Raw genomic sequence first — 27121 nt, 5'->3', positions numbered from 1 at the left:
TCAGAGAATGAAATGTTTAGCAAAGGCTTTCTACATCCTGAGTTTTGGCTCCTGGTTGAGTGCTTAAGGTGGGGACCACTAAGAAAGGGCATGGTCCCCAAAACAGCACAGCTTGGATTTACTGGCTTTCTTTCTTCCTCTGCACTCAGGATCCCAGGCACCAAACCTTTTTTTTCCATTTCTGAATCCAGTAGTCAGAAAATAGCTCAAAGAAACAATTGAAGTCAGACTGGGCAGCTTAGGGCAGAATCTGGCTTGTGGTACCCCCAAGCCTGGCACTAGGCTGAGACCCCCTAGAGTGTCTCCACTATGCTGTTTTTCAGAAGACTATGAGGAACAGTATTCAGAGGCCAGACTTCTGGGGCAGACCTTCCGCTCTTCTGATGAGGCCCCTGAGCCTACTCCCAGCCCAAGGCCCCAGTCTGACAAGCGTCTGGAGTTTGTATTGATGGTGAGTTGCCTCTTCCCCACTGTGGGAGAGCCAGTGTGCACCCACTGACAGGGGGTCTCATGTGACCCCCCACTGGATGCTGCTCTTAATCACTGCTCACTAGCCGGGCTGCTGTGAGGGTCCTGCACTGCAGGTGCCTAGCCAGGCAGCCCGTACATGCTTTCTTGCCTTCAAGAGGACGCCTCCAACCATTCTGCCTAAGCGACCATCCTATGGGCACCAGCTCCTCACCACTCAGAAGCACACCCTTTCCGTCACCCTCTCTCCCAACAGCCTACACAACGACAACTGAGAGAGGATGAGACCACGACCCAGGGTGTGAGGGCCCCAGAGGTCTGCCTGAGCCTGTCTACTGCCAACAAGCCAACTGCCTGGGATGGCCCCTTCCCTCTACCCATCCTAAAGGAGAAGCACTGGCTTCAGCCCTGCTCCATACAGTCTGACCTTGTGCCCATCAACATTTCCGGTAGAGTTCCTTAGCATCCACTGTCTGCTTCCCTTCATGCGAACAGCCCATCCTCTCCAGATGCACTGGGTACTGGGGAGGGAGGGCCACTCCATCTGCTACTGGCTTGCTCTGCACTGTCCAGGCCATGACTCCCCAGGGAGTGGGGGCTTGCTGAAGAGGGGGCTGTGGCTGCCCTTCCCTCACCCCTATCTGCACCGCCAGTATAACCGATACCGTGTAATATTGAACAAAGGTTTCTTTACAGGATGTGCCAAAAGTTTTGTGCACTTGGGTATTTTTTTTTTTTTTAGTTTAAGTGGAAACAAAGTCTGTGAGTTTTGTTTGTTTTAGGTAAAGATAATGTTATAAAGCCAAAGCTGGATTTGGAATGTACTAATAGACTGGAGAGGGAAATCAGAGTACATGTGTTTTAATTGTAGGGCAACGAGGGAAGGGGCCACAAAGGGCACAGAGGAAAAAGAGAAAGACCAAAGGGGAATTCGGGATGACCTTGAGAGTAGTGGGGGAAATGTTTACATTTGTCTCAGCCTCTCTTCCCATTGCTTTGATAAGATACCCTGACAAAAGCAACTTAAGGGCAAAGAGAGTAGATACTGGTCCACTGTTCAAGGAACAGTGCCTCAAAGGCAGCTGGAGCTTAAAAGCAGCTGCTCAGTTCCTTTTCTCCACCTGTAGGGTCCACAATCCCCTGCCCAAGGAATGGTCACATCCAAAGTTACACTGGGTTTTCTTATGGAAGTTTAATCAAGTTATCCCCGCAGGCACACCCCAAGGCACGTCTCCCAGGTGGTTCTGGGTTCTGCCACGTTGGTAACATTATCTCAGTCTCCAGATGGGGGCCACAAGTAACTTCTTACAAGTGGCTTCCTACTCCAGGAGCCTAATGAAAGCCAAACCTCAATAATCTGAAGGGACTCAGAGGCAGGCAGATGACTGGGAGTTCGAGGCCAGCCTGGTCTACAAAGGAAGTCCAGGACAGCCAGGGCTCTACACAGAGAAAACGTGTCTCAAAAAACCACCACCAACCACAATAATAATAATTATAATAATTATATAATTATGTTATATATTATACATATTATTATAATATATAATATTATAGAGTTTATATTATAATTATTTATTTTTATTATTATCATTATTATTATTATTATTATAAAATCTGAAGGGACAAGAGGAAGCCTGGGAGCTAGCATAGCCCCTGTTGTGTTGAGAAAAGTTGGTAAAGTCAATGAGGACTGCTCTGTCTCTGTGTGGTAATGCTCCCTGGGTTCATCCATTGCCCCTAGAGTCATCTTGAGAAAGAGAGGCAGGAAGTCGAACTCATGTCCTAAGGAATTTTGCCAATGGAAGTGAACCCGTGATGGGAGACTCACAAAGCATTATTGACGTCCTTGATCTAAATGGCTGTCTCACTCTCAAGCTGTTTTGAGTTTCTCCTGTGGAGCCATTTACTGGGAAGGAACTACAGCAGTGTGACTAGAAGGCGAAGGTCTGCTAACCCAGCTACATAGTGAAAGACAGGGAGCTGAACTGCCTTTCTAGCCCCACAGACCATCTCACCCTGACTTTTCAGCCAACAAATTTCCAAAACTAAAGGCTAACCCAGCACTTTAAGAGAATTACATAGGGCACAATTTTGGTAATATGTGGTCAAGTGGCTGGCTATAGGACAGGCTATCAAAATGTTGCTTTCTCAATGTTGGGGTCAGGAGGACAGCTTCTTGGAGATACCATCTTCACCTGGCCCCTGTGAAGACTTTGAGAAAAGACCACAGTCAATCTAGGCATGATGACACATACTCATAACTGCAGCAGTTTGGAGGCCGAAGAAGGGTGATGAGGTCAAGTCCAGGCTGGATAACCAAACAAGTCCTTTTCTCACAAAAGCAATGCCCGGGGAGTATAAATGCATCTCAGTGGTAGAATATTTGCCTTGAATATAGAAGGCTCTGGGTTCTGTCTCCAGCAGCACAGGAGAAACATTATGAGCATAATCAAATACCATCTAGCCTCCGTCCATCACTCCTCAAGCAGTGATGCTCACCCCCAGCTATGCATCTGGCCAGGACTCCTAGGCAAAACTTCTACTCAGGTTCTTCTCCCAGAAAGTTTGGATGTTCTGGAGTTCGAGTCATGGAATTTCAAAAGCTAGCCAGTTTATTTCATTATGGACCCAGAGTTGAAAAATACTGTCCCAGTAAATCTTAGAAGTACAGGTGAGCTGGGTGTAGTCTGTAAAACCAAGTGTGTGTGTGTGTGTGTGTGTGTGTGTCCAGCAGCAAACTGGGAGGGATGGGGAAGAAGTGCCGCCTGCCTGGATGCTACTCATGCTCATTTCTGCTGCCATCATCCCTCCTCTCTAACTCAGGCCAGTTTCCACTGCACTGTAAACAGAACCCAGGATGCACCCAAGTATCTTTATTTTGACTACAGGGCAGCAGTTTGATAGACATGCAAGTTTTCGACACTCATTGTTTAACACAGAGACAGCCGTGAACCCCAAGTCCACCCTGAGGCGGAGGCGGACCATTATTGGATTCTCTAACTTTTCTCAGCGAGACCAAGGTGACCCCAATACAGTTGATTCCCTCCAACCTTTTCCCCACTTCCCACTACTCCTTGTCATGCAAGTGGCAGGTGACAGTAGGGAACCGAAATAATTCGGGGGAGAAAGACTTTGAATATCCTGAAAAGCCAATGTGGTAATTAATGGTAACCAAGGGCTCTTGGCCAGACCAGAAAATTGGGTATGGAGAGCAGGTATCGTAGGCTAATGAAACCACAACGTTATTTATTGTTTTCCATTACAAATGTAATGTAATTTAGGGATGACGTATACACCTTTAATCCCAGCGCTCAGTAGCAGAGGCAGGAGGATTGTCTAGAGTTTAAGGCCAGTTTGGTCTTCATGAGTTCTAAGCCAGAGAAGGACTATATAAAATGAGGTCTTGTCTCCAAAAAATGTGCTGTTACCATATATTCCAAATTTAGCCAAATAATTAAAAGTGGGGAATCACCCATACCCCCCTCAAACTGTAATTGTGTGTTGACCCAATATGGTCAACTGTAGAAAACAGAACTATTTGTGTAGTTTGCCTGTCATGTACCTGGGATATAGTCAACATTCAACAAATGCTGGCTATTATGAATTATTATGTTGGTAAAGTAGCAATAATAGTAATGTTATAACAGTCATAGCTGTGGATATGTGAAAACTTCTGGAGATTGGGCCATCTGAATGGTGTTGTCACATCTGTGAATTCTCCTAAGTCTTTTTTGTTCAAAGGCAAAAAGTGACAGATGCAAGAAATACAGCATTCTGGCAAACTTCAGATGTACTACTGGGGCTGTGAACCACATGAAACTGTGGTTTTTAGTTGGTTTAGAAGCTCCTGCTCCAACCCCAGGAACCCAGGGAGAATGTATGGGGGAACCCTGAGGTAGTCCTATGTGACACTTCTACTCTGAAAAGAGTCATCAAAGCTGGAAAGCCTTTGGCAGCCATATGGCCAATTCAAGGGTACCCTGTGACTCACTGTGTGGTTATGGGCAGGAACCCAACTTCTCCCGGCATCCTCATCTGTGAAAAGAACCAAGGAATTCTGACAAAGTTGTTGGCAAATGCTGCCTGGCACAAAGTTGATATTCTTGTCACAAAACAGCTGATGGGAGGTGGGGGTCCTTTGCTGTACCACTAACATGTATTTTCCATCTCCAGGTCACAGCAACAGCCCCGTAGGCAGCCTGGCCCACTCTGCCACCTCAGACATCAGGCCTGGCCACTCAGCTCCACACGTTGTTCAAGGGAGAGTTGCTGTTGGGCAGGATACTCGGTTCCCAAGTCTCACCTCACCAGGACTGAGACACTCTTCCAGTGAACCCGGAGACCCTCACCAGGCACACAGTGGCGCAGACCCTCCTGGCATGGAGAGCATGGCAGTGGTGTACAGCGTTCCCAGTTCTTGCAATGGACCAGCAGAATCAACATCCTCCGCGTCCTGGAAGGGAGATGCTTTCATGTACATGACTCCAAGTGCCAGTAGCCAGGGCAATCAAGTCAGTAAAAATGGAAAAAACCCTTCCTCGGGGAATTCTTGGGTCTCTTTGAACACACTCCCGCCTCTGGTCCCTAAGGAAACAGCTGCTCTCTTTGTCACCCGTGATAACCCAGCAGGATGCACTGGGCTATCCAGCTACTCTGAGCACCCCACTCAACGAAGACAAATACCGGAAAGACCTCCCAAGATTGGCCTTCTTGCTCACGGTCCCTCAAGGCTGGAAACAGGCCCAGGTGGGACCAACAGATTCCGGGAGCGGTCACTGTCTGTGCCCACTGACTCAGGTGTCATCTCAGTGGACTATGAGGAAGAACAGAAAGCCAGTGAGGCCCGTAGCCTGCCCTATACCGGTACAAGCTCTGAAGGCAGTAACAGTACCGACAACATTGCAGCCCTCAGCACTGAGCAGGAGGCACGGCACAGAAGGCAAAGGTCCAAAAGTATTTCACTCAAGAAGGCCAAAAAGAAGCCCTCTCCACCCATGCGAAGCGTCTCACTAGTCAAAGATGAGCCAGTTCTCCAACCGGAAGGTGAATTGGTACTTCCCAAGGACCAGAGGCCCAGGAGCCTTTGCCTCTCCTTGGAACACCAGGGCCACCACCCAGATGCTCAAGGTCACCCACCTGTGCCAACACTCAAAGATCCAGAAGGTACGCAGTTCTCTCACCACTGGTATCTTACTGACTGGAAGTCTGGTGATACCTACCAATCCTTGTCCAGCTCCAGCACTGCCACTGGCACCACAGTCATTGAGTGCACTCAAGTTCAGGGAAGTTCAGAGTCTCTGGCCTCCCCTTCCACCTCCAGAGCGACAACACCCTCTCAGCTCTCCATTGAGGTGGAAGCCAGGGAAGTAGCCTCCCCCGGGAGGCCCACTGGACTAATGTCCCCTTCCAGTGGCTATTCCAGCCAGTCAGAGACACCCACACCCACTGTCTCCATGTCTTTGACCCTGGGCCACTTACCTCCTCCAAGTACCACTGTCCGAGTACGTCCAGTGGTACCAGAAAGGAAGTCATCACTGCCCCCAACATCACCAATGGAGAAAATCTGCAAATCACGGTTGTCATTTGATCTACCACTGACCTCGTCAACCACCCTGGATCTGTCAGGGATGAGTATCTCCATCCGCAGCAAAACAAAGGTGAGCCGCCATCACTCTGAAACCAATTTTGGAGCTAAACTGGCACAGAAAACTAGTCCAAACCAGCCAATCATGCCCATGGTTACTCAGTCTGACCTCCGTTCTGTTCGCCTGAGGTCAGTCAGCAAGTCTGAGCCAGAAGATGACATTGAGAGCCCAGATTACACCGAGGAACCTGGAATGGAAGAAGTCTTCTCCTTGCCAGAGAGAAAAGTGAAACCTCCCATAGCCGAGAAGCCGCCACTGGCCCGAAGGCCTCCAAGTTTGATCCACAGGCCTCCCTCCCTCCCTGGGGAGTATCCACTAACTTCTCCTACTATGGCTATGACACCTAGGGGCTCTGGTACACACATGAAGCAGCTCCCCCAAGACAGCTACACAGTGTTTCGGAAACCAAAGTCACCCAGCTTCCCCGGTGGCAGGAGCCCCGGAGACTCAGCAGCATCCTCTACCCCTGTCTTCACACCTCTTGCCAGTTCCTCTGGTGCTTTCTTCTCAGGAACACAGCAACCTCCCCAGGCCAGTGTGGAAGAAGGGGGATCCAAGGTGAAAGCCTTGCCTGAAAGAATCAACCTCCAGAGCCAAGAAGAAGCTGAGAAAAAGACGAGCAAGATTCCACCTCCAGTACCAAAAAAGCCCAGCGTGCTCTACCTGCCTCTCACCTCCCCGGTAGCTCAAACGGATGCCTGCGTGGCAGAACCAAGGCTGCCTTTCAGCCCCATCATCACCCTGGAGGAAGATGCCGAGTGTCCCTCCACTGGTGACGGCCTGAAGCCACCTGGTAAAAGGATGACTTCGGCTCTTTGTGTTGACAGTGAAAAGGAGACCACCTCTTCAGGTTAGTAAACTTGGTTTTTCTTTTTTCTTCTTTTTTTGCCTTTTCCTTTCTTCAGTTGAAGGAGGGATGAGGGTAAGGCTGAAGTTGAGAGTCAGAGCAAATGCCCCAGTATGACCAAATCAGTAGGGGATGCATCTAGAGGGTTTGGGCTAACTCTGAAAAGGAACTGTGGCTTGGTCCCTACTGTCCTGGGGGACAGGACTGACCCAGGACAGATCTGCAAGGCTAAGTAAGTCTGGGCAATCTACTCTTGATGCAGGCACTATGACAGAAAAATCAGATGGTTAGCACACTGGGACTTCCAGACCCCATCTGCCCAGCCAGGCACACAGCCCCTGCCCTAGGAGTCCATCTCATGAGACAGTAGTTTTCTTTGGCCACACTAAATTTATATTAATGCACAGGACACAGTACTGTACAAGACCAAGTTCCAGCCTCCTGGAAGGCTTGCATGATTCTGAAATGATGCGCTGTGTTATTACCTGCACCCTTTTTCAGTGTCTCCCAGAAGAAAGGGCACAGTCATCCTTAGATGGTTCGATTCTAACTCTACCTGGACCCATAAGACCAGGAGAGTTAATGATTCTACTTTTGGGCTGATGCTGCTTCTGTGTCTTTTTTGTTGTAAGGTACACACAACACATATTTTAACCACTTCCAGGAGGCGGGTAGGCCACAGGTTGTGTTGATCATCTTCCACTATCACTCTCTTCCTTATTTTTTGAGACAGAGTTTCTTACTGATCCCAGAGCATATTTATTGGCTAGAATGGCTAGCTGCCAAGCTCTGGACATCCACCTGTCTCCACACACCCAGACCTGGATCACTAGGATCACAGAATGGTGTCTGGCTTTTACATGAGTGCCAGGGATCTGAACTCAGGTCTTCATGCTTGCATGGAAGCTGCTTTCCCGACTGAGCCACCATCACAGCTCCAACCTCTCCTCTTTTGAGACAGAATTTCACTGTGTTACCTAGGTTGGTCTGAAAGTCATAATTCTACCTCAGCTTCCCAAGTGCTACGTTAGTAGGTGTGAGTCTCCATCCTTGGGTTAATTACAGCCTCTTTACCTATGCAGTTCATTAGCATTTAAGAACATTTATTTGAGTTACCATCTCCAGAGTGTCATTTGTCTTGCAAAAATGAAGGTCTATACCCTTGAAACAACTGTCTCTCTCTCTCCTCCTCACCTGCTGCCCTATCAACCACAGTTCACTTTTCAGGTTTATGGATTTGACTGCTCTGGATGCTGAGTGGAATCATAGATTTGGTGTCTTTTTTTGTCACTTGCTTATTTTTATTAATGTCCTCAAGGCTCAACTGTGTTTCTCATCATTTTCAAACTTTAATACTGAACACCACAAATCTCCTGACCTTCTTTAAGCTGATTTAGACTTTCAGTGTAAGCTAATCGCTGTGACAAAAGCAAGTGAGCATGTCAAAGCCAAGGGTTATTTTCAAATGCGCTTCCTCTGACTCCACAGGCTCCCTCAGATTCAAACAGGTTCCAACCCCTCCTCCCCTCCCCGACCGGGTGAGCATAATTGCTTTACCCTGCTCTCAGTATCTTGAGTCTTTTAATTATGTATTTATAACAAAGAGGGCAGGAATATAGCTCAGTGCCAGAGAGCTTATCTACTGTGTGCAAGGTCCTGAGTCCCATCCCCAGCACTAATTTTTGTTGAAATGAATAAGAAAACAAGAGCATGCTTAAAGCACCCATTTTAATGAAAAGCATGCATGAGAATAGGGATCTGGGCCAGTCTTCACCATGTGGGCACTGAAAGGCTTGTGACTAAATCATTAGCTTTCTGAACTTTAGGTTCCTCCTCGAAAACCGGCGACATCAAAAGTCTCTGCCCTGTTGTCCTTCTAGAGTCATTTTGAACATCAAGCCAAATAATGAAACTGCATGTGTTTTGTCCTAGCTATCATGGTCAAAGTCATTCCTTTTCATTCTCATGCCTAGGGAGACCTGGCGAACCAAGTACTGAAGAGAAGAGTTTAATCAGTGATAAAACAGCCGAATGGATTGCAGAGGAGGAGGATGACGTGTTTGTAGCTTCTCGAACAACTGAAGATTTATTCACTGTGATACACAGGTCAGGATCATTTTCCTTCATTGTAATTGCAATTGCTGTCCTCTTTTCTACTTGAACAAAAACTGCTGCCCCTGAGCAGCCATTAGAATCACAACTGGACATTGAGTCCGGGTACTTACATATGTGAGCACAGTCTGGGACCTCACATCTCAAATTCACTGATGTCTTTGGGTGAAGTGGTGGAGGGGAGGACCGGGTGCTGAGAGAGCCCTCCGGTCTCCTAGCAACTGCTTGGCCTATTGTATCTCCATCTGCTCCCTCACAGTTCTGCCTGCATTTAGAGACATTTAACCCTTCACAGAATTCCTTGTACCAGAGAATTCTATCTCAAGGTGATATGGAGCACTGGACAGTATATGAGAGCAGGGACTTGAGCAGAGGGGGAACAGAGGGGGACATAGGGGCATGAGGCAGTGGCTTGGTGGTGAGGTACCTGGGTCTGTGAGCCCAGTTTCTGGAGTGGAGCACCAGTTCAAACCAATTCCAAACCTCTGACTGTCTTGATTCAGTCACTGAGCTCCTGGCCTTCTCTCTCTCTCTCTCTCTCTCTCTCTCTCTTTCTCTCTCATTTGCTTTACATCCTTGTTGTAGCCCCATCCTTCCTCCCCTCCCAGCCCTACCCTCTCTCCCTCCCCCTCCCCTTTTCCTCAGAAAAGAGGACCTCCCTTTCCCATCCACCCCAGCTCATCAAGTTGCATCAGGACTGAGCATATCCTTCGTCTCTCCCGGTGGCCTGGCTAGGCACTCCTGCCACGGGAAAGTGATCAAAAAGCGGGCAAGTGAGTCTGTGTCCAATGCAGTCCCCACTTCCCTAACCAGAGGACCCACATGAGGCCTAAGCTATCCATCAGCTACATCTTTGTTGGGGGCCTAGGTCCAGTTCCTGCATGGTGCTTGGTTGATGCTTCAGTCTCAGCAAGCCCCTCTAGGCCCTGGTTAATTGGCTCTGTTGGTCTTCTTGTGGAGCTTGTATCCAGGTCCTTTTCTCTTTCTTCCTGCTTTTCCACAAGACACCCTTCCTGTCACCCAATGTCTGGTTGTGAGCCTTGGCATCTGTTTTTTGAGATGCTGCTGGGTAGGGCCTCTAGAGGACAACTCTGACAGGCTCCTGTGTTAAAGTTTAGCAGAGTGTCATTCATAGTGTCAGAGGTTGGCACTCTCCGATAGGGTGGGTCTTTGCTTGGGCCAGGCATTGCTTGGGCATTCCCTCACTCTCTGCTCTATCTGCTCTATCTTTATCCCTGCACATCCTGTAGGCAGGGTAAATTTTGGGTTGAAGTTTTTTTTGTGAGTGGGTTGGTGTTCCCCTCCCTCTGCTAGGAGACTAGTCTTGGACTTGACTCCTTTAAGTTTTGTTCTTGATCACAGAAAACTGCTAAGGACTGAACCTGTAGCATAGGGCAAGCAACTCCAGTTGTGAGCATTGAAAGAACAGAGGGCCCTACAAGGACCTGGGGAGCTAAGGGATGAAGAATAGCCCATCAGCCCAAGGCTGTCATATGCATGTCCTTGAACACATCCCTAGCTGGTAATGCATCAAAGCTTTGCCAGCTTTCTGCTCCCTGGGTTCCCTGAATTCGCTCAAGCCAGTCTTTCTCTCATTTAGGTCCAAAAGAAAGCTATTGGGCTGGAAAGAACCTGGGGAGGGCTTCGCGGGAAGCAGACCCAGCTCCCATTCGCCAGTGAAGAGTACAGCTGATTCTCCCACCAGTGAGTCTACTGCTGCCACAGGGCCAAGTGGCAGTGCCTGTCTCGACGCTGGCAGGAATGATGATTTCAAGGCCTTGCTCCAGAAGAAGGGAAGTAAGGCTACTCCCAGGACCCGCCCCTCAGCGGCTGAGCTGCTGAAGACCACCAACCCTCTGGCTCGAAGAATTATTGCACAGTTCTCAAAAGATTATGAACCCACTGACAACCCAAGTACCTAAGCCTGCTTCTTACTTACTAGACCTGAATAGAGAAGGGGGAAGACAGAGGGCTTTAGAAAGGGATCAACCACAGAAATGACAAAAGAATCTATGTCTTTGATGTTAACTCATACTCTGGACAGCAGAGAGGCCAACACAATGCAACTGAGCTCACCGGGCACTTAGATAGGCTTCAGATCATCTGCATTACCATGCCTCCATCCTTGCCATGACTGAACATTGGAGTCTTTCTTATTGTCTCCCAGCACTGTGCACTAAGAGATCCTCAGATCTGAGAACACATATGCCACCTTCTCAACGTCCTGGCTGCTTTGTCCATTGGCTCCTATCACTGAGGGGCATGCTGGGAGAACAGATTGGGGACTTCCAAACCAGGGCTGGGGACAGAGGGTGCCAATTCCACTGCTGCTTGTCTACTCTCCTGGGGAGGCCTTGATGGCCTTATGTGAAGACACAGAAAGACACAGAGGCCTCCTCAACCACAGTGTGACTTTCCTCCAGAGCAAGTTCTGCAGGTGTGCACTAATTTCGGCATGGGGTTGATTGGATGGCTTTTGTGGTGCAAAATATGAATGTGGCTCTTCCAAAACTTCATGCCTTTTTCAGTTTGATTGTCTATGCGGAGATCAGGGTGATGAGTTTTAATAAACTTCTAGGACCTCCCCCCACCCCAATTAGCTAGAAAAGATGTGGCTTTGGCCGAAGCCAGCTCAGCAAACGAATGGGACCTTTGTTCACTCACACCTAGCCAAGGTAATTTGCATGTGCGCCTAGAGGTCTTTCAAGTGTCTGTCAACATGGGTAGCCAGGATCAGTGCCCAGCTCATGCTGTAAGCGCTAAGAACTCTCATTTCACTTGCATGTAGCATTCATTACAGAAAATCATTAGGTAAGAAATGTGGCATCATCAGAGGCTCCAGGAGTAGAAAGCACGAGTCTCTTGCCCCACATCATTTGATTCAGATTGTGCTTTCTGTGGTTGTTTGGGTTTTATTTTAAGGAAATCTGACTCCGTTTCAAAAATCGGGAACCTGTAGACTTAAAAAGGTCTTCTCAAAATCAAAAAGGCAGCCTTGCTATGGCCCAGAATACAAAAGGGCTACTTTTTTGCTATTTAGGTACTGTTATTTGGCCAACTTTCAGTTAGCCATGGTGGGGGAGAGCAGAGCAGCTAGGATAAATAGAATCCTGAAAGAGTTGCAGAACAATCGTAATTACCCCTTCCCTTCCAAAGCCAATAGGCACTGGCTGTTCTTGTCAACTCAATTTTGTAAGCAGAGCAAGAGCTCCTGATTGTCATGCACCTGGTTTCTGAGGAGCCGGGGACAAGATAGGCAAAGCACTGAGCAGAGAACTTGCTGGCCAGTGCTGGGAAGCTTATTGTCTTCTGGTGTCAAGGGGCCAAAAGGAAATGAACCAGTATATGCTTTGCAAAAAAAAAAAAAAAAAAAAAAAAAAAAAAAAAAAAAGTTCCCTGGCCTCTTCGTCCTGCACCTCCTGCCCTACCAGCTTCCTTGCTCAGTCTCTTGGAAGAAGCAGTAAGAGGGCCAGAGGCAATCGGATCTTCATTTTGATAGGGCATTACTTCCTACCAACGAGAAGCAAGCTCTTAGTTCAACTGCCCATACTCCAACAAGACAACGTTGCTGAAAAGAACTAAACCAGGTACTGAGAAGACTCAGTCTTCTGGCATAGAAGCCCTGGGCAGAAATCCTTGGTTGGCTTGGTCTAGTTTTGAATTCTCAACAAGTGAAAATAGAGCAAGATCACCAACACTCTTGCAACTAGCATGTCTCTCAGATTTAGAAAGAAGCCACCGAAATAATAGTTCATGGAACTCTAGTTGTTTTGAAAGTGTTTATAACATTTTACATGAAGATCTTAACACAGTTTCATAAGTTTTGCCTGAATTTAAACAAGAGGCAGGAAGGAATGTGGTATACACAGTTTTTAATCCCAGCACCTGGGAGATGGAGGCAGGCAGATTTCTGTGTGTTTGAGGCCAGCCTGATCTACATAGGACATCTGGGGCTACATGGTAAGAAAGAGACTTCAGTATTGGTGTTGGTTTATATATAAGTATCACACCTGAACTCAGAATTCCAAAAGACAGAGGTACTTTTCCTCTGTAGGGAAATGAAGGACTGGCGTGGACTGCCCACGCTTCCTGTCTATCAGAAACAAAAAGCTCCCTGAGTCTGCTCCTCAGAACCATTGTGAATTGTTGAATGCTAAAGTATGAGCCTATAGGACTCTGTACAGGGCTTGCTACTTTTGCTGATTTTTTTTAGAAGTGTCTTGTTTGTTCCTTCTCATGGGTTTTGCCTCTCCCCTTGCCTTGCTACCTCTGGAAGTGTCCCCCAAAAGATTGTAATTACAAGCTGAATGCTTAGACCGCTTGAGGTTGTTTTCAGTTACCCGAAGCCTTGCTTTCCTCTGCAAAAATCTGTGTGCCTGGGATGTTCAGAACGTTTCTCCATCACTACGACCCTCAGAAGCCCATTAGCACAAGAGGGCGTGGGGCAGAGACTCTACAGTTAGGGAAAACGCTTAGGACTGGGGCTCTTCATTCAGTGTTTGCAGAAAGTGGACCTAGTCTTAAACTACCAACCAGATTATTTTTAAAAAAAAATCTACTAGTTGATTATCACAACACCAAGCATCTTTCTAATACTTAACCTTTCTCCTGTCCTTAACATCATAAACACCAACCCTCTTCCCTTGGTATAATGTGTGCTGCCTGTGACACTGGGAAGGTGGGCTTGCTCCTAGAATCATCTCTACAGGTGAGCTGGAGGGAAAGAAAATTGGCCCCAGTTAGTCAGCCCCTCTTTGAAGCTTCTCCTATCCCTTGTTTCCCTCCAACTCTACCCCTTAGTGGTAGGTGGCTCTGTTAGAGTAGCCTCGGTATAGTCAAGGGTTGGGGAGAGCCCCCACCCCAAGATGCAGTTAATGCTTTGCACTTGGTGGGGATATATCTGTGGTTCAAACAAGAGTGGTGGAGAGCAGGTTAGTCTTACTACAAAGGCTGACTTTGCCTATGGTTCCTCCCCTTTGCCTGTATTCCTGGCCCACCTGGGCCTCCCACCTGGCTCCAAATTGTCGTTTGGTCTTAGTACCCAGGGGCTGCACCTGTACCAACAAAGGAGTCAAGGGCACAGGCAGCCAATCCATTCATATTAGCTTCCTGACCGCAAGGTTAAGGTTCCCCCAACAAGCATTCTGCCTGACATCTGCTTTATCCAGACAACACAGATCCAGTTGTCCCTTTGTACTTGTCACTCTGAGCAGATCTACCCATGAACCTGCCCCCTTCCTCACCTCTGAACCAGTCAGGAAAAAGACTAGCTATCTTATCACTCAGTGCTTATTGCTCACTGCTTCCGCCCTCTGTGTTCGCCAAGACCGTGGCACAATGGTGAGCTTTTCCTTTGCTATGATTTGCCAGGGCCAAGACTAGGGTGAGGCGACTGGGGAGACGCCCACTCTCAAGGCCCCGCCAGTGCCTTACCCTTGCCGCGGCCCTGCGATTTGCACTCTGTAAAGTAGTATCAGTTGCTCTTTCTCTGAGTGTAGTTCTGATTTGGGGGCAGGTTTTGCGCCAAATGTTTCCTTGCTGTTTTTCCATTTGTTGCCAGAAGCCTTTGTATGCCTAAGCAGTAAAGAATCTGAAGTATTATCACAAACATTTCTAAATAGCCTGCTCCAGCTGGTGAGTTAGCACCCAGTCCAGGAGGAACACTGAAGGCCAGTGCCCTTCACCCAGTCAGTTGGAGGTCTGCCCCTGTGACCTTCTGTTGGTTCTTTCTGCTTTGTTCTCCCTCCTCAGAATCCTTGTGGCCCAGCACCGATTCTCCTCAGTGCCTCCTACTTTGTTCTCCTCCTAAGAAAAAAAAAAAAAACATGCTCTCAGGAAAGGGATGGATCCATTTGCTTTGCGACTGGGAGGCTTAATGCTACCTTTTCCCGAGGGTTGCTTGCATTTGAACAGGGGAACAGCCTTAAGCCAAAGGAATGAAGTTCTTGCAGAATGTTAGGCATCAACTAGTCGCACAAGTTGTTTTTTACCATGGAAAGACCAGACTCCCTGACAGCTGGCTCCAGAGTATAGAAAATACAGTTTTCTCCTGAAATCACTATAGTTAGTTGCTGATGGTCAATTATCTAGATAATAACCCTGTGCTATTTTCCTACCAAGGGACTCTGAGAGAAAGCTACTTCAAAGCCTCTGAAAAGGCCTAGATCAATTATTCATATTGTACATTAACATGTCTGTGTAAATGGAATTAATGCTACTTACCATTTAGGTAAAAGAGACAAAGATTTAAGGAGTTTGTGAACTGTGTCCTGTTTGCGCAAGGTGACTGTGTCGAATCTGTTTCTTACTGATGTCAGCCGTCCGATATCAGTGGTGGTTCTTAAATTGGTTGGAAGTGCAGTGACTAAGCACAGGCCTCCACTCCCCCTCCTGCCAGTCTGTCTCTGTTGTGTGCTATGACTCCGACTTGGTGTGAGAATGAGACCTTATCTATACCACAGCCCCCAGTCCCTTCAATGCCTTTGCATGTATTTCAGCTATAAGTGACCAAGATAGTAAGGACTTAAAAAGACAAGAGAGTAGGAAAGAGGTACAAAACAGTGCCTTCGTCAAAGGTCAGAAAGTAGTATGATGCTTTTAAAAGGACATGAAATAAGCCTAGTCAAATTATTTTATAACACTTTGAAGTCAGTTTTTGGAGGACTACGGTGGTAAATGTTTTTTTGGCACATGTTGGAGGCACTTTAGTAAGTTGAGCAAAAAGAAATTTGCCTAATGAAGATTGTGTGAAATTTTAAGTATATACCTTTGTTCTTAAGTAAAGGCCTGAATCTAGGCCACTGGTTCTCAAAGTGTGGTCTTGGAACCACCAGGAACAACATATGAAAGAGAAGAAGGGGGAGGAGAGGGAGAGAGAGAGAGAGAGAGAGAGAGAGAGAGAGAGAGAGAGAGATTACTCCTTTAAGCCCCCCCAAATCACCAGAGCCACACCTCTCCAACAAGTTACCAACCTTTCCTACTGGTAGAGTTACCAGTCTCCAAGAAAGAAGTGTGTGTATCATCTTCTTGGTCAGCTACACATTTGTTTGGTGTTGAGAAATTGCCAGACTGAATCAGGCCCATTTGGCCTGGTTTGAGTTTTTTTAGTAGCAAGAACAACAACAAAGGGTGGTGTAGTTCCGTTTGGCATTACCAAAATAAACGACCTCACCATGGTGGCTGTTCTCCAGGAGGGCTCTAGCAAAAACATATTTGATTTTGAGGTTCTGCCTAATGTAAGAAGTGTGGCATTTTATGGTATTGACCTCCCCCCTACTGATAAACAAACATCGGAACCAGAGCAACCAGTGAACCCCTCTCAACCTCTTTGTAATGCAAGCTTTATAGAAATTTATTCTGTCTGTGGTCTTGAGATTTTCTATGTCCAATTTTATAAAATGTTCTGCATGCGAACACAGCATCGTGGTCACTGTATCAGTCGCTCCAAAGCCATTCCTCCTCCGTGTGTGCTGGTGAAGAAATACTAACATGTAAGTTCTGATGTTTCCTGATCAACTGTAAATGACATTTGCATTAATTTTTAAATGAGATATATTTACTCTGGCTAGCAGTTAAAACGGAATTCTTTTTATTATCTTTCATTGCTACTTTTTTTCTACTGACTCCAAGGCTTACTTTTGCGGAGGGAGGGGGGATTTCTTATTTCTAGATTGTTGTATTTCTCTTATTTCTATATTTATCTATTAATCACAGAGTGTAAGAGCCGAAAGGGACCAACCCCCCCCCTTGTGTCATAGAAGAAATTAAGGCCCAGAAGGTTCAGGTGACTTACCCAAGGTCACACCGTGAGTCTGAGGCAGGGCCCAGCCTCACTTCTAGGTCTCCAGCCTCTGGGATGAATGTCTTGTCATTTAAAGCACTATATTTATGAAGGACCCATGACTGGCTTCTACTTATCTGATGTATGAATTTCCCAAGTATTTCAATGAAAAAAAAAAAAAAAAACAACAACCTATATGCTTTAAGGGAACATGCGCAAGCATTCTTTAGTTAATGAATCCAAAGAAAATCTGGTTTTTAGATTAGAAACTCATTCCCCTCCATGTTTGCTATCTGTGCCCTATTTTGTAGAGTGGATGTATTTCCTAAAAGCTATGTGGAAAAAAAAATGATTTATATAGAACAAATTTCATTTTTAGTAGGAAAGTTTCCCTACGTGAGGGAATCTTCTAGGGGCTTCTTTTAGAAAAACAAGACTTCTTGTCATCCAAGAAGGTCTTTCATTACCTATTAGTATGAACTTTTGTAGTTGCTGTTGACTTCAAGTAGGGCAAACCAGTGTTAGCTTTCCTAGAGTTTACTAGAACCTTACCTTCCTAATCTTTTTGAGAGATCTTGAGACTGTTAGATGCTTATGAACTACTCAATTATATTCTAGAAACCTCACCTTACTTCCTATTTTACCAATCCCTGGGCTCAAATCCCATCTCTATCTGATCAGAAAATAACAGTGTTCCCTAATCAGTACTTATCTCTCCATGTGGTCTCTTTTCCAGAACATCCTTTGCCCAGTATTTCTTAGCGTGCTCTGAACTTAGCCACCTCGGGCCTCCTTCCGTAAATCACACATACTTCGTCCTATGAACTTGTGGGCACTATATTTCAGTGTTGTGCTAGTCATGCCAAGCAATATTTCCAGTTACTTCCATGTTCTAATTTCTCTTGGATCTCTTCTGACTTCCCTTTCCAGGCTCAAAGGGACTGATGGGACTTTTTCCCATCATTTCAGGAAATCTATACACTTTTTCTACAAAGGGCCTGAGTATAATTGTTTTAGGGTTATATGTGTCACATATGGTTTCTGTGGCAGGTTGTTTTGTTTTGTTTTTTGTTTTGGTTGGTATGTTGTTTGTCCATTTACTTGTTTTACAGCCTTTGGAACATATGAAAAACACTCTCAGCTCACAGGCCATGCATAGCTGATACATGAGCCACACTCCCATTTCTGAGCTCAGCCCCATGTTGGTGAGGGCTGGCACAGTGGCACAGTATGCCATCAAGGCTGATCATCTGATCTAGGTTTGAGTAGAACCCACAGGGTAGAAGAAGAGAGTCAACTCTTGAAAATTATCCTCTGACCTCTGAGCATGTGCCAACACACAGGCTCACACATACAAATAGATAAATGCAATCATTCTAAAAAGTTTTTCCTAAGTGAGACTTGTACCAAAGGCTGTCACTAGCTGCCTCATATACACCATACCATCAGACCAGTCTACCCACATCGAGACAGGAACAGGTGAAGAGGGGCTGCATTTGACAGTCTTTCTCTGTGTTCCCCTATCACACATATAAGCATATTGATATAGAATATCTTACTTCCTTCTATGGATATGTCCCATTTGTTGTGTTTTGTTGTGTCTCTGTTTGCCCATGATTAAGGTAAACTGGTAAGAGAGTTAACTTAGAACTTTTGTCCTGTCCTTTGTCTCTCTTACTTGGGCCACATGGTCATATCCTACACTGCTATCTCCAGTTTAGGGTGCTGTCTTTCAAAAGTCTTATAGCACACACTATAAGACTCCAATTCAGTTTACAATTTCCTGGGGGAAAAATATCCCCAGCTTCCGGGTTCCACGGGCTGATTTTAAAACCCAGAACACACACCTATCTCTGTCCATTGCAATTGAAACCTAGCGCTAGACAGCATGAAACCCCAGCAAGAAACCAATGGGGTGCAGAAAGTATTTGTGCCAGTGTCCTCTGCCTCCTGAGTCTCCATCTCCTAGAGTGTATCATCCCACTCCTCTAGCCCATAGGCATCCAACACACCATATCCTCTCTGCTTCCCACCATATCCTGTTTCATTCCTCCCTCTCTCCTGCTCCCCTCCCACACCCCACACTTTCAGGAACTGGAGTTCAGGTTCACAGTTCTCACACTTGCTGTGTATGAATGGGGGCAGACCCGTGGCTGCGGGCGTGTATGCCTGTAGGAGTGTGTTTTCTGCACCCCGGCTTTGAATCACGCCCGAGTGTGTGCACAACAAACACACAGTGCTCTCGTTGGTCCTGTGGTCCAGAACCAGATCCCATGAGACTGGTCAAGGACAGGAATGACAGAGAGAGGAGTCTTGAGGCACCACTCCTTCTTGACTTTGGAGAGCTTATTTGCATTGACTTGTGCTGGCTCCTCTCCCACAGAGACATTTAAAGGAAGTCCTCTGTGTCATTCCCCGCAGGCAAGCAGCCACGGAGCCAGGACTTTTATTGCATGTGGGCTCAGTCACTGGGACATAAGCTGCGGCTTTTTCAAGCTCCACAGACTCACTTCTTAGGCCCTTTAGCTTGATTTCTGTCATTTGAACCCAGGGATCTACCTATTTCCTGAAATCGGAATTTCCAAACATCAGATTCGAATAACTTTCCAGGGTTTCCTCTTTCAAAGCACCCATGAAATGGTTCATTTCTGCCTTCTGTTTAGGATTTCCAGAATTAGGAAGGGAAGGAAAAGAGGGTTGTGCCTTGGACCTAAGAGGAGCCCAAGTAGTACACCAGCTCAAAAATCAGAGTGAGGACTCAGGACAGGTCAGCCCTGCTGCTCAGCCCTAGTACAGTTGTGCTGACTCAGTGCTGCAGCCAGTGTTCCTGGGCCCACTGTGCTGTGAAGACAAACGCCAGATGGGGATGTACAAAGTGATGGCCTACACTGAAAGGCAGGGGTAGTGCCCATCCCCAGGGATGGGACTGTAGCCTGGATTCCAATGCCAGGAGAAGCAGTAACTACAAGAGATCACACACCCAGTCTTGGTAGGATTCCAACACAAACTAGAAGGGAGTCACCTCTGTGGGGTGATATTATAAAGGTGATTTCTAGTCTTTTGTTTCCTTTTTTTTTTTTTTAATTTTGGCCAAGATTCCTTACTCGCTTGCTACCAGCAATCGAACTGTATTCTTTATAGAGCTAGAGCTGTTTGTGTCTTCTTAAAAATAAACTTTTTCTGTTAAAATCACTTCCTGCTTCCCTCCTTTGTTTTCACTGTACCGATGCCTTAATTCAGGAACAGGCTCAGTTCATGGGTTGGTTTGATTAGCCACACAAATGGTACTGAACCAACCCGCTTTTCCCACTTACAATGTGTCAACTATGGAGGTAAGTTTTGTGAAACAGAATGTATTCATGTGGCACGTAAGTTTTAGGCTGGATGTCCTCTGATGTCAAAGGGTCATGCAGCAGACATCTGGCACAAGCAAGGAGTCAGCAGAAGAAGCCCTCCTGTACTGGAAAAGCAAAACAGGTGATGATTATCATCATGAGCACATAGCTAAGGAGTTACCTACAGCAAAGCTGGTAGAGACTAAACACATTGCCTCCAAAACTGGGATTTCTTGGGTTTGGTTGGTTGGTTGGTTGGTTGGTTGGTTGGTTGGTTGGTTTTGGGGTTGTTTTTTTTTTGTTTTTGTTTTTTTGTTATTGTTCTTGATGACATCTTGTTTTCCCTTTTATTTTAAATCAATCCCAGGGCTTTACACACACTAGGCAAGTACTCTACCAGTAGGCTAGAATTCCAGACCTAAAATAGTGATTTTGAAGGTGTATAGAAAGTTCATTCAGGCCTTCCCTTGGCTTCATCTGGGACTCACATACATCACATTTGGTGCTCACAAACCCTAAGAACTCCCAACAAATACATGACCCACAATTTCTTCCAGGAACATGCCCTGGTGAACATGCCGTAGGCCCTAAGGCTTAGGGTATCTGGGTAGGTGGTTCATGCTCAGCAACTTCTATCTGAAGGAGTCAAGTTCAGCTGCTCACAGAGCTGGCAAGAGCTAGCTGCAGATGTGTGGAGTAGCCATTCGCTACTTTGGGAGTTGTCTCCTGATCTCCATGCGTGACCTGTAGCTTGAGCATCCCAAACAAATGGACTGAGACCTGTGTGGCTTGGCTCCTGGAATGGTGACTAAGGGTGTCAAGGGGAATGAGAAAGGATAAACACACAGAAACAAGGACAGTAGGGCTGGGTGGCATACAGTAAGCAGGTGGGATTCTGCTACTAGCTCAGCCTAGAACCTTTGAGTGTTTATTATGCACAGCACAAGGCTTTGGGAAGTATCTGCTGACGAGCAGTCTTAGGCTTTAAACGTCCCTAAGGAGGAAACTGCAGTTGCTAGTCTTTGCACAGACCCAGCAACCATCCGTAAAAACTCATACTGGGACTCCTATGGGAAGCTTTGCCGTCCCAATGAAACTCACTGGGAAGGTTTTTTCACTGTCATGCATCATTGACAAGAGTACTTGCCTAGCGTGGGTTAAGCCCTGGGATTGTTTTAAAGAAACAAACTGCTGTGTTCTGCAGGCAATTCAACTGGCCTTCCCTTAGGGACCTTCAGAGTCCTGACAACATCCTACGGTCAGTACCTGTGTCCTATGTCATCACCTGGGCCAGGTACATAGTGACCTGTCAGCCACTCCCCTTCTCTCTTGCTCTTTTGCTCTTCCCTTCTCTTGCTTCTCTCCCTCTCTCTGTTGGGGCGCCCCCTCTCTCCATCTCCACCTATAAACCTCATTGGATTTAAGATTGGCTGTGTGCATGACATTTTTATATAAACACTAACATTTGGTGCTGAAACCCTGGAGGACTCTTCTAACAATGTTTAGACATGCTAGAACCCCAATCACTTTCATGCCCGCCCACAACAAATCTTTCTTCTCCTCCGGCCTGTCATTACCTGTCCCTGCCTGCTGAGGCGGCACATCTATCCGGCTGCTCTATCCGGCACATCTATCTGCCCAGCTGCTCCCTCTGCTTTCTATGGCTGCTCAGAAGGCTGGGCACACAGCTGCTCAGAGCAGCCCACCTCCACCGCTGCCACGTGTTCCACACACCGGGGACAAGGCAGTATGCTGGGATGTGGGGTTACTCCTGACCACCATCATGCCACTCGCCTCAGCCGCCCTTCAGGTGTGTCTATCAACTCTTCACTCTTTTCACGTGGAGCCCTGGCTCATTGTTGCCCGCCCTTCCCCTACTCTTAACCCAAAAGCCTGCGCTCTATCCCGCGCCCTCCCCCCCACCCCCGCACCCCCCACCCCCCACCCCGCCTAATACAGCAGGTCTGCAGGGTTTTAAACCAAGTCACCAGTCCTTCATTTCTTTTTCTATTTTCAAAAAAAAAAAAAAAAATTAAGATTAAACCACAAACCTTGCGATGGTTACATAGCAAAAAAAAATTTTTTTAAGCTCTTTAATTATGATTAACTATTTTATCTCCCTTTAGACTAAAAACAAGTCTCATTTTAAATGGGTATGAATTTTTATGTAAATTCAAAGTTATAGTTCTACAACATGCTATATATATAATTCAACCCTAGTTCAAAATTTTTATATGATGCTAAAATTTCAAGATTATAAATGTCTATTCAAATTAAGCTAACTTAAAATGTATGTCTAACTGCCTATGTCTCTATCAATTCCTCAGTTAATAAATAAATGCTATTTTTCCTGCCATGAGCTGCCTGTGATCCGGATTCACTATTAGGCTTCCTGGCTAATAGATTTAGTATAATAAATTTAAGTATAATTTTAAAACTATTTGTACTGTTCTACTATATTATTTTTATTATATTATTGGTTCTAAAACTCATAACTCATGCAATATTATAGGATCAGCAAGATCACCAGTCTATGAACTGTATTTATGATTTGAAGTTTTGCTTTGATACTAGTTCAAATATTTCTTTACAGTCATGCTAAAAAAAACTAATTAAGCTTTACTTAATCTCTTATGTTCTCAAGGTTAAGCCTAGGATGGGTAACTATACAGTCAACGTTTGTTTGGCTCAGCTATACTTAATATATCATGGTCCTCAAACCATGCACAATAGTACATTTAGATGGTTAATAAAAAAGCTTAATGTGACAGAGACCCCAGCCTCTAGTGATAACCCTAAGGCATCCAGGAAAATGTGGGTCCGATGACAGATGACTCCACCTAAATTATGCTATTGGACAAGCCTGCCCCAACTGGTTTGCTACTTAAACTGTGGACAAACATGATACCCTGAGAGCTGACTGCCCCGTTTTACTTAGACAAAGTAAGGTTAGTCATTCTCCCAAATTCCTCTTCCATGGAAAGGACTCAGATTTGCTGGGCCCAGCGCTCACAGACTGATGCTATGATGTGGCCCTAGAACTTGTGCCCATAATAGCCATTATCACCAGAGGAGTCTAAATGGGAAGGCCGTCTGGATAAGGATTATGTTTCCTGTGGTAATTTATCCTTCTCAGGCCTCTGATGGGTTTGAAGACCAGTTTAACAGCAGAAACTAAGGCTTCAGCTGCCTTCTCAAAAAATGTACAGTTTCTGCAGGTCTGAGCTTCTGGTAAAATGTTTAAGGGTCTAAGAACGTGTTTTAAGGGTGATAAATGCAAGTTATGAAGGTTGGAAGGTCTGAGATGATATAAGGCATGCTAAATAAATAAAAATGCTCCATATTTCTCCCTGTTGCTTTGCTACTGTTGTATTGACTGTCCAGAGCTTTGACATTTATCACTAGAGCTCTCATTTATTAATCTAACTCTAATAAAAACATTCCACTATATGATCTATTATCATTGTTCCATGCTCAAGATTTTAAGTCATCTTTGGTTTTCCTTTAAGTATAAACTTAAATTGTTTTTCATTGTGCTAGACTTAACATACATCCAGTCTTCTAGTTAAAAATAAGCCTCTCTTCCATGCTATGTAATCATACTAAATGTCAAGATTAAGTGAGCCCCTTCTACTTCAGGAAAGGCTTCTGCCTTCCCAGAGCTCACCTTAGAGACTGTTTATGCTGTTCACACAAAGGTGTGTGTCTCCTGCCTTTTCTACAATGTATATTTCAATGCCTATTACAATGAGGATGCTAACATGTCTAAAGTTTTATCTCCTTTGTAAACCTTAAAAGGGATTCTTGTAAGCTGCAGAAAATCCACCCGAATCCAGCTCTCAGGTCAGTTGGGCTCCAGATAAGTACTGCACCCATTGTCTATCTCAAAAGGTGGCACCCCACCCCTCTTTTCCCTGGTTTTGAGACTCCTCTTTCCTGGCTACCCAATTGCCACATCCATACATCCAACACCGGCAGGTTGATGAGTCCCTTCCATGATCAGTGTAAACATTCCTGTTTGTCTGAGAGACTGACCAGTATCTCTCTGTCTCACTGGGGAACACAGGTACCCTCCCTTCTCACCGACCCTCACACAGATGCCTTCCTTCCGGTGAATAATCTTGTTCTTTTTACCAACACAGTTTCTTCAGCTTTTCCTTTCCTCTTGTGGTTGGATGTGCCCTCAAGAAATCCTAGTACTAGATGAGCCGTGTGGCCCCTGGCACTGCTCGTGAAGACCTGCTTTGCCAAGTTGTGCCCCCTGTACCTCTGGTTCTCCTGAATTTTGTGGGGACACCCCAAAGACTGGCAGAACTGACTTTTCTCTCTTCCCCCATGGAAATCGTGTCTTCCACCATACACCCCATGCTCTCCTCTGAGATGCCTTCTAAATAATTTTAGATTTGTACACCTAGCGCCTGCCTTAAGGGCCTCTAGGCTTACACGTTTCTGCAAACAAACTTGGCCTCAATTTCCTTAGATGACAGATCCAAAGCAAAATCTTTTCAATTACTATCAGTGATAGGGTAAATGGAGGTTCCCTCAGGTAAATGGAGGTTTCTATGTTCATGTCTCTTCTGTCTCTTTTCGCTTTCCCAAAAGTTTCAAACATACACCTAAAAGTAATGTACGCCTAAAGAAATTTTCTCTGTAATGTACTTACCTCTGTCTTCTGCCTATATATACATTCCAGTATCCTGCTGGACGCAGGTGTTTCCTACATCCATGACAGCTCCAAAGCAGCTACAACAGGTGTTCCAGTTTTGCCTCACAGACTATGTCAAGCTGGACCTGCGCGTTCACTCCCAGCCACGGATGTTCTCACAGACCCTGACAGCATCAAAACAGCCTGTTCTTCCTGGACTTGACCAACATTTCAGCCTTTTGACCTCCCTATCGATGCCCTAGTGTCAGCAGGAAGTAGCTAAAGATGATTGATTTCTTTACCTGTGATCCACTTATCATCAGCAAAAGGCTGGAATGGTGTGCTTCAGGCCCAGGACAAGCAGCTCCAGGTTCTCCCAGCATTCCTCAGTCCTTATCTGCTGCTGGGCATGGCTGACAAACTTCACCCTCTACCCTAAACTTTTCAGGACAGGGAATTCCTTTCCTTCTCACCATGTAATCTGGACATTTTGGAGCTCTTTCTCTTTCTCTCTCTCTAATCCCCTTGCATGGCAACCAATAGCTGCTTCCAATGATCCTACATCTATATACTTTTAATATATCCCCAAGCGCAGGGAATGATGTAAATTGGAGATACTCTGTCTTACATAAAATTTTGAAACATGGCAAATAACCTTGTACTTGAGACAATGTTTCTGAGTCCACTTAGTCTGGAGATCCACTCATGCCCTTTGCCTAGGGGATTCTTTCTATTTCCTAATTACTATACCAGGACTTGCCTTTTGTGAGATTGGTCGGTGAAGGTGAATCCCTAAAAGCATCACTAGCCCTAAAAGCATCACTAGTTCCTGGTGTAGTGGCCAAAGGGGGTTCTGAACCTACCACAGTGAAACTGAGTGATGCTGAAATTTGAGATCCTGTTACGGAAGTGCTTGTCATGAGGCCAGCCTCACATATAAACACTCACACACACACACACACCTCTATAAAAATTTTAAATTATATAAATTCTTAGTGCATGTTGTGTATGTGTAGGGAACAGAGAAAGTCCCGAATGAGTGAAGTCCTCCAAAATTAGGGTTTCTGTTAGTGTTTATATAAAAACGCCATGCACGCAACCAATCTTAAATCCAGTGAGGTTTACTGTATGAAGATAGCAAGAGAGAGCTAGAGAGGTGGGGGGAGGGGGCGCCCCAACAGAGAGAGGGAGAGAAAGCAAGAGAAGGGAAGAGCAACAGAGCAAGAGAGAAGGGGAGTGGCTGACAGGTCACTATGTATCTGGCCCAGATGATGTCATAGGACACAGGTACTGACATAGGATGTTGTCAGGATTCTGAAGGTCCCTAAGGGAAGGCCATTTGAATTGCCTGCACAACATAACATTCTTCCCTTTTTGTTTACTTAAAAAAGGAGGAACTTGGGCTGCTTCTCATGACAAGCACTTCCTTAGCAGGACCTCAAATTTCAGCATCACTCAGTTTCACTCTGGTAGGTTCAGAACCCCCTTTGGCCACTACACCAGGAACTAGTGATGCTTTTAGGGATTCACCTTCACCGACCAATCTCACAAAAGGCAAGTCCTGGTATAGTAATTAGGAAATAGAAAGAATCCCCTAGGCACAGGGCATGAGTGGATCTCCAGACTGAGTGAACTTAGAAACATTGTCTCAAGTACAAGGTTATTTGCCATGTTTCGAAATTTTATGTAAGACAGAGTATCTCCAATTTACATCATTCCCTGCGCTTGGGGATATATTAAATTCAGCCTGGGGCTGGAGAGATGGCTCAGCCGTTAAAGGCTAGGCTCATAACCATAAATATAAATTCATCCTGCTTCCCAATTTCCTGAAGGCATTTTAATGTGTGGCCCTTGCACGAAGGGTGGATTTCCTGGTAGGCAGCCTCTAAGATGGAGTTTATTGGTTGCTCACATGTTTCCAGGGAATGCCTGGGTGGTCCCTAGGTATGTGTGGGAAGAGAAAGGAACTGGGATGAGGCAGGAGAGGATAAGAGGCACAGCAAAGGTTCAGCTCACTTTGTGGCTTCATGTGGACTTTGAAGCTCCAGTGATTTGTCAGGGCACAAGATGTGGTTTATCACACAGAGTGTGCTTGTCTGGCACTCAGGAGGCTTTAGGTCCCCTCCCCAGCACTAAACAAACAAACATTTTGAAATGCCTTTATACTCTTGCTTCAGTGGGGCAATGGCTCTGAGACACGACCTTGGGTAACTTTCGCTCGGAAGGAGCCAATGGGTTGAAGAAAGCCTTTTGCTGCTCCACTCCCAGCAACTTGGCATCTAGTCCTCC

The 27121-nt window shown here is 45.9% G+C and overlaps 1 protein-coding gene across 5 annotated transcripts in view; it reads left to right on the top strand.

The window, feature by feature from the left end:
* Window positions 1-20044, top strand: part of Nhsl2 (NHS like 2) — a 262855-nt gene extending 242811 nt beyond the window's left edge. For 3 of the 5 annotated variants that reach the window (XM_060375328.1, XM_060375330.1, XM_060375331.1), the window contains 3 exons: window positions 4642-6963; window positions 8934-9066; window positions 10673-20044. In XM_060375328.1, the coding sequence (XP_060231311.1) occupies window positions 4642-6963; window positions 8934-9066; window positions 10673-10994 (2777 nt within the window). In that variant the 3' untranslated portion in view covers window positions 10995-20044. Of the gene's footprint in view, window positions 1-323; window positions 452-724; window positions 918-3356; window positions 3489-4641; window positions 6964-8933; window positions 9067-10672 lie in introns of all 5 variants that reach the window. The other 2 variants (XM_060375329.1, XM_060375332.1) reach the window with 2 other exon arrangements.
* Window positions 20045-27121: the final 7077 nt, after the last annotated feature.

This window comes from Meriones unguiculatus, chromosome X (assembly GCF_030254825.1).
Source record: "Meriones unguiculatus strain TT.TT164.6M chromosome X, Bangor_MerUng_6.1, whole genome shotgun sequence".
Lineage (NCBI taxonomy): Eukaryota > Metazoa > Chordata > Mammalia > Rodentia > Muridae > Meriones > Meriones unguiculatus.
This window is presented reverse-complemented; position numbering and strand designations above follow the sequence as displayed.